Consider the following 10,267-nt stretch of genomic DNA (forward strand, 5'->3'; position numbering starts at 1 on the left):
ATATTTGACATTGACACAGCTTTGCAAAATCGACTGTGAGGCAGGTAAATCAAGGAAGGCTTGTGGGCTGTTCCTGTGTTTTTGTGAAGGTAAAGAACCGACTCTCAATTCTCAAAAGTTCCATTCCAATGTAAGAATCTGATGCTATTCCAGTTGTGATCCTGAAGAAGACGAAGCGAGAGGGAGGTGCCTCGACGGAGCACTCCAGCTCGGCGCATTTGAAGGCGATGCCCATGCGGCCGAAGAGGACGAATCTTGGAGCAGGTACGCACGGACCTGGAAGGCGACGAGCCAGACCGGGTAGCAATAGCATAGCCAACGGAATCGTCAGTTGTGCCGCCGCTTTGCGCCATCCCCGTCGCTGGGCACCGGGCGCTCTGACACACCCGCGACGGCGCTGCCTTTTGCAGCATTCCCAGGAGCTAGTGCCGTCAGCGGCGGCGGCGCGCGAGGGGATCCGGCCGGGATAGCGGATTCTCCGGCGGAGATCACCGGCGGCACCGCGACGTCGCCGGCCGCCATGTCGTCGGCGCCGGATGTTGTATAAAGCCCTCTAATCGCGATCCGTTTATTTTCATATAGCCCCCGAGATTTTGTAAATAACCCCCTCATTTGGATCGAGATTAATAATCGCGATCCAATTATTTGCGTGTTGCCCCCCTTTTTGCAAATAGACCCCTAATTTGGATCGCAATCAATAATCGCGATCCGAATATTTGCATATGGACCCTGGGCCAGGTCCGGCGGTCGCCGTCCTCCCCTGCTGTCGTTCCTGCCGGAAGCGCAAAGCTCCACCCTGCCGGCTACCCGCTCAGGCAGCAGCATCGGCTCTCCGGTCCCCTGGTTCTCGCAATTTGTAAGGAGCGGAGAGGAGGCGCGCCCGATTCGCCGAGGGAATCCAGCACCGCGCGGTCTCGAGCTCCACGCGGCCGGGAATGGCGGCTTGGTTCGTAGTGAGCCACGGGCACCCCTTCATATCCTCCCGGACCGCCGTGTGCCTGCCGCAACCAACCACGACGGTGGCTGCTGGCTCTGCCATGAGAGACGACGACTTCATCGAACGCCGTCGCTGCAAACACAACGCTGGCCTCTGGTATTCTTCCTCGCGTATGAAATTCAGTAGCAACGTGTGTTGCCGCAGACACGCAGAGCTTGATGCCAGCCGTTGCTTGAGCTCAGATCCCTGCAGTCGCCGTGCTAATTCCCCCAGCCAGAGCAAGAGCAGAGCAACACGTGCTCCAACAGAAAACAAGAGGCTCCGCGTAGGCAAAGACGTCACAGCAATCCAAGATGACCAAAAATTATCTCAACTTCTCAAGTAATAGTGTGCAAGCATCTGATTGTGGTTGCTTTGGCAACCCCCTCACACTTGACTGTCTAACTGTGTTGGCAAAATTGGCTATGGGACACCGTTCAACTATGAACTTTGTTATTACAGGCCACTAAAATTTTATGTCTTTGCTCTAAGGCCATGTTTAGTTCACTCCAAAATTCCAACTTTGGCACTATGCAAAAAGAAGATTCCTCATCATATCAAACTTGCGATACATGCATGGAGTACTGAATGTAGACGAAATCAAAAATTAATTGCATAGTTTTGTTATACTTTGCCAGACGAATCTTTTGAGCCTAATTAGTCAATATTTGGACAATAATTCACAAATACAAACGAAACGCTACAGTGTTGCTATAGTATTTTTGGCACCTTAAAGTTGGGCAACTAAACAAAGCGTAAGGCCTCAGACGCTGCTCAAGAGAGATAATTTGCTGTAGGACACCGGACCTACTATTGTATACGATTTTAATAGAAAGCTACCCGAGTTGTCCAAACTACCCTCTGCATCCTTTTGCCTGCGGCCGACTTTGCCCAATCGGCTAAACCCATCCTCCCCTCCTCGTCTTGCACGCGAGAAACAAATCGGCGCCTCCTCCGCAGCGACCACGCGCCTCTCCCCGGCGGCGACTGCCCACGGCGGCGGTAGCGGCGACTGATTCAGGAGGCCTGGCCGCAGCGCACTCGCGCACGGCAGCCCAAATCCAAGCGCGTGGGGGGACTGGGGAGGGGGCTCGGCTGCGAGACGAGCACGGGAGCGAAGGAAGAGGGGGAGGGCGCGTACTCCCGGCGGCAGGCGTCTTCCGCTCCCGATGGGCGAAGGCGCGGAGCCCCTTCCCTGCGCATCAACTCCGATGGTGGATTTGGACTCGATGCATCAAGATCCAAGCTGAAAAGAGAGATCGAGTCTTCATTTTGATTGGAAAAAAGATTCACGACAGCAGGGCAAGCTCAACGCCGATGGTAGACTTGGAGGCCTCGCTGCTAATTGCCCAATACTCGTCCAATCGTCGCGCCTGCTGTGGTCGCGCTCTGCTGAAGCTATGGGTGCTCGTCGATGGGGCCTGCTGCGGCTGCTTGTCCACCAGCGGGTCGGCTAGTGGGGCAATGGCACAGCGACGAGGACCAAGGGGAACACAGCCTGGCGCGGTCGTCGACGCGGAGGAAGAGATCGACCATGAGGCCGAGGATGTCTGCCAGGAGGTACGCCCACGACCCTCCCTGCGGCGCCCACTCGAGGTGGCCGCGGCCCACGGCGCTCGATCCCGGTGGCGAGGCGTCGAGGCCTGCTCCATGACGCAGCGGCGCTTGGTCCCAGTGGCGGGTCCTGCTGCAGGGTCCACGGGCCATGACGACGCCAGGCAGGGTATTCTCGTCCGGATACTATGTGTAGAAGTGGAAAATCATATCATAAGAGTCATAGTGTACCAGGGCAAATGACCACACTCATATGATGTCTTTCGGCAAAGGCATTATTTTTTATTGTCTCTTGGCAAAAGCTAGAGTTGAACGGTGTCCACCAGCAAATTTTGCCAACTGTGTTTTCCTGCCAGAGGACCTTCACATAGTTCAGGAACATGCCAAGTCGTCGCAAAAGCCTAGAGGTGATAGGATTTCTTGAATCTTGGTGTGAACCTAGCGGGTAATTAATTTAATTCTTAGGCTAAAAATAACATGTTCTATGGCTAATCAAGAATTCAAGAATAATCGAGAGGGAGAGAGGGATAGAGAGAGTAGGGGCACCGACTATTGGGCTTGGAGGACGAGCTCACCATAGCGGTGACAGCAGCGTTGATGGCAAGTGCGTGGCGTAGGAGCGGCGGAAGCTCGGTCTAGGGTTTGTCAAGTGGGTTTGGTGGGCACGTTCAATCTCGGCGTGCATGCCCTCGGCCCCACCTCTCTCTTTATAGCGCTGCGAGACGGAAGCCCGCAACCATGAATTGGTTGTGCGCTCCCGATCAGGGCGTAGGATCAGGGTCCGATTCGGTCATTGGACCGAGTAAGTGGAGATCAATCTTTAACATTCTTCCCCTTGATCTCACCTTATGTTTAAACTTAGACTTATCGGATTTAACAATTACAATACACCTTTCTATTTTGAAACAGATTCTTAACTTATTCTGGGCCTTTAGTATCTAAGGATCATAGGCTTTCCCATAAACCCATTCCGGCTAAATGTTCTCTGAACACATTAGGCGGTAATCCTTTCGTGAGCGGATCTGTGAGCATTTCCTTTGTCCTTACATGCTCTAGATTAATGGTATGATCCTGGATTTTCTCTTTCACAACATAAATTTTGATGTCAATATGTTTGGCAGTACACTTGACTTATTGTTGTGAGCATAAAACACTGATGGCTCATTGTAATAGTACATCTTGAGTGGCTTTTGAATATTGTCTACCACTTTCAACCTCGGTATAAATTTCTTTAGCTATTTTGCTTGTCTCGTGGCCTCATAACATGTTACAAACTCGGTATATATCGTGGACGATGCAATGACGGTTTGCTTGGAGCTTTTCGGTCAAAATCGACGCAGTAGAACACATGTCATGTTTAGAGTCTTGGAGTCATTTAATTTAGCTAGATTTGCTCACCTCCAATCTCTCAGTCCTATGTGTTCACGCATGGAGATGCTCAGATGCAGCGTGGAGATACAATTCACGTATGGAGAATACGGGGACGATGTAGCTAGACATGTCTAGCGTCGGAGGTAGATGCGGATTGGGCAGCGAGAGCTGTATGGAGATGCAGCGTCGAAACTCGAAAGAGGATGCTGATTGCGGGGAGCCATTGTCCTCCCCCATCGCGCTGCGCTCACCGCCTCAGTCACCGACCTCTCGTCCCTACGGAGATAGATGAGCTCCTCGATTTGTTGGTGCACTGAGCTCGCCTTCTTCCGCGCAGGCTGCTGGCAAGGGACGGAGAGAGGGGGTCAATCAGTACGCCGCCGACACCGCCTTGCCGCCTCCCTTCACCCACAACCACCACAGATGGGTTCCCTGTGTCCCAAGCGGCTGATTCCGTTCGTCACTGGCCATCCTCGCCTCCAGTTTTGTTGGCAGTTGGAGCGCTGCAGGCTGCAGCTCGCCCATGGAGGGAGGCAAGCCCAAGCAACTCCGTTCTGTCTCTCACGTGACTTCCTTCTCTCCCCTTGGACCTAATCACCTAAAGTCCATTATTTTCCTTGACGTCCAGTTGGATAAAGATGGTGGTGGCCAACGATATCCCCCGTCCTTGCCAGACTTGCCGTGCTCCATGGCTGCCGATGGCGCAGCGCTCAGTACAAACAGTGCAGGAGGGCGGCGGGGCGTGGTTGCATTGGTTCGGGAAGGGACGGCAGGATGCGGCCGGCTAGGGCGGGGCGCGCACGGGGCTGCGGGGCGCGCACCAACGTGCGGACGGCGGCGCTCGGCTCGGACGGGATGGGCTCGTCCCGCTGGAGCCGAGGAAGACTTTCCTACGAGAAAAACCGATGTGCGGCCCAGATTGGAACTGGGTCCATTGAGGTAGAAGCCCAGTCGGAATCCAACCGAGTCCTTTCTCCCTTTATATTAAAAAAAAAACGAGTCTCCTTCAATTCCAACACCCGGCCGAAATCTGAAGCGCCGATGGAATCCGGATCGATGGTCGATAGCGTCTCCTTCAATCCCTCCGGCGACGCCAACAACGCATCCCCGTGGCCATCCTCGATTCTCCTCGCCCAGCGGGCGTACGTCGTCATCAGCAGGAACGACACCACGGCCTCAGCCAAATCGAGGGCCGACCATACCGTGGAGGTCACCTTCTGGGTTGCTGACCCACCGGCCGTGTCCTTCTACACCTTCCACTGCTCCAAGCCCCCCATCTCCGATTGCGAGGACGCCGACTTGGAAGTTCAGCCGCATGTGGTCGGCGCACAGGGCCGATTCATTCTTCTCCGCACCCGCTTCGCTTCCGGCGACGACGAGGATGAATACTTCATCTACAAAGGCGACCCGGAGTCGCCGTCCCTCGAAAGCGTCCCACTCCCCGATGATGATAGGCTGCGCGGAGTCAGCGAGTTTGGAATTGTGCCCCGCGGTGACGGGGGCCATTATCTCCTTGTCGCTCTCTGTTACACGGCGAAATATTTGGATTACAGGCTTCACATCTTCTCGTCTGAGGATAGGACATGGAGGACTAAGGAACTGCTCAATCCATGCCCTGGAGTCCACACAATTTTACCTGCGAAGGTGTTCATGCTGCAAGATGGGATGCTATGCTGGGTTGATTTCGCGCAAGGCTTGCTGATGTGTGACGTACTTCAAGAACCTCTTCATGCACACTACATTCCATTGCCCGAGTTCTTACCTGAAAACAGACCAAAAGTGAAGCAATTTGTCTCAGGAGCTAGTGCCAGGCGTTTTCGAGATGTCGCCTGCGTTGATGGTATGATCAAGTTTATTGAGATGGAACACCGGGTGATCACGGAGGAGATTATAGATGTTCCTGCTGAAAAGCCGTTTAACCCCCGCGACAAGGATGTGCTCTACGACTCAGACTTGATCATGCTGAGCAAGCACAAAGATGTGGACATCAAGCCCAAGATTCTGCGCTCAGTGAATGGTTGGAGTGCCATGACATGGACTAGGGAGGTAGGGTCCAACTGTTGGCTCAAGGGATGTGCCGTTGATGTTGATGACATTTTGGTTGACCACTCTGTTCGTCCGGCAAGTTACAGCCCTTGGAGCTTGAAATTCAAGAACAACTTAGCTTATCCCACCCTGAGCACAGATGCTAATGACCTTGTTTACCTCAAGTCATCCATGATTTTGAGAAATCCAAATAGATTGGCACGGGTAGTTGCTGTTGATCTTGCAAAGAAGACATTGAAAGTGAAAGCACTTGTGGGATATCCTTTTGGAAGAAGATATGCCCCTTCCGAGCAAATATTCCGTCCCTGTGCATTATCCAACTATCTGACAAGGACTAAAGGTAATTGCTGACCTTCTGTTGTTATCAAACGTGTTGTGATCTGTATACTGGGAGAACCTGTGTTATGTGATGCTGTTTGCTAATTATCTTGTTTGCCGTTTAGACCTTTTAATGGCGACATGCGACACATATCTTTGTTTGGGTGTTTAGAGCTACATATGGTACTCTTTGTGGTTTCTGCTGTGATTAACAGGGATATCAGTTTTTTGTATTTACCTTTATGGTCATATCTTAAGGTATAAACTGTTGCTGGGATAGATACAAGGTGTGGATGGTCTTTTCTCTGCTGATTCATACTTACGTGCGTAGACCAGATTTTATCAACTTACAAAAAGTTAATGCTTCACTGATGTTTATCGAAGAACTCTAATTTTCTATGCATGGGTGAGTGCATATTTACAAACTGCGCGCTGTTTGGCTCTCCATCTGAGTCTGCCGAAATAAAATAACTTGAGTGCTATTGATTCCCTGTTTATAGCTATGGCATAGCTTATGGGTTTATTGGTTTTTGTAGGCATTAAACTCTCAGAAAGCGAGATCACACCGGGGAGCTCTTCAAATGAACCAAATAATACAGCTGTAAGTGTATTTTTTTATCATGTGTCTCTCTTCGTACTTCAAAGCACTCCCGCTAGTTAAGTTTCCCTCCGTTGTGTCCACAGGTCTGTGTGGGTGAGCCTGATTCCTATGAATCTAAGAACAAACATCTCTCAGAATGCGAGATCACACAGTTGGGGAGATCTTCAAATGAACCACATAATACAGCTGTAAGTGTTTTTTTTTATCATGTGTCTCTTCATATTTCAAAGTACTCCCGCTAGTTAAGTTTCCCTCCCTTGTGTCCACAGGTCTGTGTGGGTGAGCCTGATTCCTATGAATCTGAGAACAAATGTCTCTCAGAATGTGAGATCACACAGTTGGGGAGCTCTTCAAATGAACCAAATAATAAAGCTGTAAGTGTTTTTTTTTTATCATGTGTCTCTCTTCGTATTTCAAAGTACTCCCGCTAGTTAAGTTTCCCTCCCTTGTGTCCTCAGGTCTGTGTGGGTGACCCTGATTCCTATGAATCTGAGAACAAACATCCAAGGCAGGTTTTTTACTCTGTTGCGAGAGTTCTCTATTCTGTGAATATTTGTATAATCGTTATCTAGTTTATAAATCATCGGGCTAGAGTATTTTGAAAGCTATTCACTAATTAGTTTTAGCTGATATATCGGAGCTCTTTTGAATAAATGGATTTGATGTTCCTCAGACTATCAGCTGAGAAAGTCAACCATGCCCAAAATGGAGCTCAGAGTCTTGTGCAGAATTTTCTTAGCTCACAGGTCCATCCTGATCAAAACAATATGGTATGCGCTGAATACAGTATGTCCTGTTTCTTATTATGTGTCATACAACAAGATAATTAGAATGTGCCATTTCCAGCTTCCGCAGCACTTCAACAGATGGGAGGGGCCCGGCTACTGTAGCAACTGTGGCTATTGGGGCTACCCATCATGGCCCCATCGAAGCAATTCGGTATGCTGTATTTCATATGCCTTGTTTCTCATGTGTCCGTTTTTCATCATCATACAGCAACATTAATTAGAATGTGCCACACCAGGCGCGGCCGCAGTGCTTCAACAAGTGGGGGTGAACCCTTCAATTCTTGTGTATGCACCATCAGCCCCTGGCCTTTAATATGCATAGTTACAGCAATTATCAATCGCTGTGGCAGCAGCCATCACTGTCGGAGCAACAAACAGCACCTAGCAGGGCATTTGGACCTTTATGAGGTTTGTGAAGCTTATGATATGCTGCTGTGTCCTCATTTGACTTGCAGCTGAAGAAAAGACAATCGCTCAATTAAAATTTACTTCTGCAAAGAATCTCCTTGTGTTTTGTATGATTAGAAAGTTAAAGACATAGGCACCATGTTTATAAATTTGATCTAAGTTTGTTTTAACATGATAGGTTACAAAGAGGAAATTAGTTATGTTTACTATGCTGTACCGTTTTTGTACTGTTTCCTACAGTTAAATTAATTAGAAGTTGCTATTCCCAGGCACCCCGTCCATGCTTTACAGATTGGTCTGGAGCCAGCTACCATGGGAATTTGCAACAATTCCCTGCCGGTAACTCTTATTCCTATGGTGCACGCTCAGGCAATGGCAACTACAATCAGTAGTGATAGCAGCTTCCCCCTACTCGATCAGTTGACTGCCTGTGCAGCTTTGCAGTAGACACAGTGGTTTTTGGACCTCATGAGGTAAAATATTGGTGCAAATTATGATGTAGTACCATAACCTTTATAAGACAGTATCCGTGGTGTCAGCAATATACTCTATGTTCACTCTATTTCATCGTAAAATGTAAGGCGTTTTAGTTTTGTCCTATATGAAACTTCTAATTTTGATTAAGTTAATAGAAAAATATATTACATATTTACATCTACATTGCCAAATAAATGCACTCTCAAGACATTATACAGTGGATTTAAACAAAAGTTTGATTTTGTAGATGTTAAAGCATTTTTCTATAAACTTGATCAAGAGAAGAGTTTAACATAGGTCAACTAAAACGACTTAATTTTGGAACAGAGGGGGCATTGGCTAGTAATACAGTACGTGCTGTGCATCGGAGCATTGTATGTTTCATTCAAATTGAAGTTTAGAAGATTCCATGGTTACCTTTTAGAGCACTGGCATTCAAATATGGCCCTACGCTTTTTTATCTCTTCTAGAATCTCAAAAGGAAACTGTTTTGCTGAAATATGAGCACATCAGTGAACGGGCCTTAACTTATGAAAGAAGATGAAAGTTCTTTGAAAGGAGCAAAAAAGTGATAAAGTAGTAAGGGTCAGATGGTGATATATCTTACAAAAGTGTGCTATCCAGTGTTTTGGTGAATGCCAAATGAAATATAGATGTTGAACCGTGCCGCCTAATATCTTGTGAGTTGATTGTGCTAAATCCCTGAAATTTTAAACTTCCGTGTTATTTGATGCTATAAGAAAGTCTTGGAAGCCGTAGTTTTGGAAAAGAGATGACCTGCCACGCTTATATGTTACTATTCCTTTTGCCTAAGTCTTGGAAGCTGACTACTTGATCTTGGAAGCTGACTACTTGATTTTACCGCAAAGAGATGCTCACTATGAGTATGAGTAATGACGATATTTTTATATACTAAGAGTGAAATAATTGAAAAACGTTTCTTACCTATAGTTTATCTCCTGTACCCATCTCAACGCAGATTTTCGACCCAATATTATATCCTCCGCAATCAGCTCGTTCCCCTTCTTCCTTATTTACTCAACCCGAGAAGGCCAATCTCCACGTACGAGAACAGTTAGTTGGTGGTAGGCTACTTTGGTCCCTGCGATGGCGGCTAATTCGAGCGGCGGCCGTCCACCGCTACTGTTATCATTTGATCCTCCTTACGGCCCCATCACCGCTGCTGTAGGTTGTGAACAGAACACTTAAGCATTATCCTATGATTTCCTTGCATATGGAGTTCTAACGTGTTTATAGGCTTCCAGTTCAATTTGATAATTACTGAAGCTTTCTTTTTCCAGTAGAAGAAACTGAAATTAATTTGAAATTTCATCTGCATGGATCTTATAAAACTTTCAACAGAGCTATATATCATTAGCGTCTGTGAAGTTTCAAGTAACAATTATTTATTTATGGTCCGTACTAAGTACCGGGTTATAAATCTTTTTATCTAAACTTATTTTTTATGCATTTCATAGTTGAACATTGCATGTTTATAATTTTCTAAACATCATTTGATTATCAGCACCGCCCGCCCACACCGCCACTTAAGCCCCATCCACACCCTTACCCACTTTTAACTTAACTTTTCCAACGCCGTCAATGGCTCCCCATGCGGTGCCTCGCTGCCTTGTCCACCGGCCCATTGACCTTGACGTTTGGAATAAAAAAATTGGGCGGTTCGAGACATGTTTCAATAATTAATATTCGATGTTGTAACTATTATTT

General features: G+C 47.9%; 1 protein-coding gene across 2 annotated transcripts; it reads left to right on the forward strand.

Annotated features, from left to right (window-relative positions):
• Positions 1–4,922: 4,922 nt before the first annotated feature.
• Positions 4,923–8,985, forward strand: LOC101773264. 2 transcript variants are annotated; one of them, XM_022822965.1, is made up of 9 exons: positions 4,923–6,287; positions 6,802–6,866; positions 6,950–7,054; positions 7,136–7,240; positions 7,325–7,374; positions 7,540–7,636; positions 7,713–7,805; positions 7,891–8,062; positions 8,332–8,985. In XM_022822965.1, exons 1-8 carry the CDS (start codon positions 4,943–4,945, stop codon positions 7,921–7,923), a joined length of 1,893 nt encoding a protein of 630 aa, XP_022678700.1. In that variant the 5' UTR covers positions 4,923–4,942; the 3' UTR covers positions 7,924–8,062; positions 8,332–8,985. The 2 variants fall into 2 exon arrangements, with proteins under 2 accessions (XP_022678700.1, XP_022678699.1); XM_022822964.1 differs by having other exon boundaries at positions 7,713–8,062.
• The last annotated feature ends 1,282 nt before the right edge of the window (positions 8,986–10,267 follow it).

Source organism: Setaria italica, chromosome IX, assembly GCF_000263155.2.
Source record: "Setaria italica strain Yugu1 chromosome IX, Setaria_italica_v2.0, whole genome shotgun sequence".
Classification (NCBI taxonomy): Eukaryota; Viridiplantae; Streptophyta; class Magnoliopsida; order Poales; family Poaceae; genus Setaria; species Setaria italica.

What these genes read in the sequence shown, in the direction of transcription:
- LOC101773264 (XM_022822964.1), top strand. Translation starts at nt 4,943, where the DNA reads ATGGAATCCGGATCGATGGTCGATAGCGTCTCCTTCAATCCCTCCGGC. An exon ending in CTATCTGACAAGGACTAAAG is followed by an intron (nt 6,288 to 6,801) that starts GTAATTGCTGAC and finishes TGGTTTTTGTAG; the next exon opens with GCATTAAACTCTCAGAAAGC. An exon ending in TCTGAGAACAAACATCCAAG is followed by an intron (nt 7,375 to 7,539) that starts GCAGGTTTTTTA and finishes GATGTTCCTCAG; the next exon opens with ACTATCAGCTGAGAAAGTCA.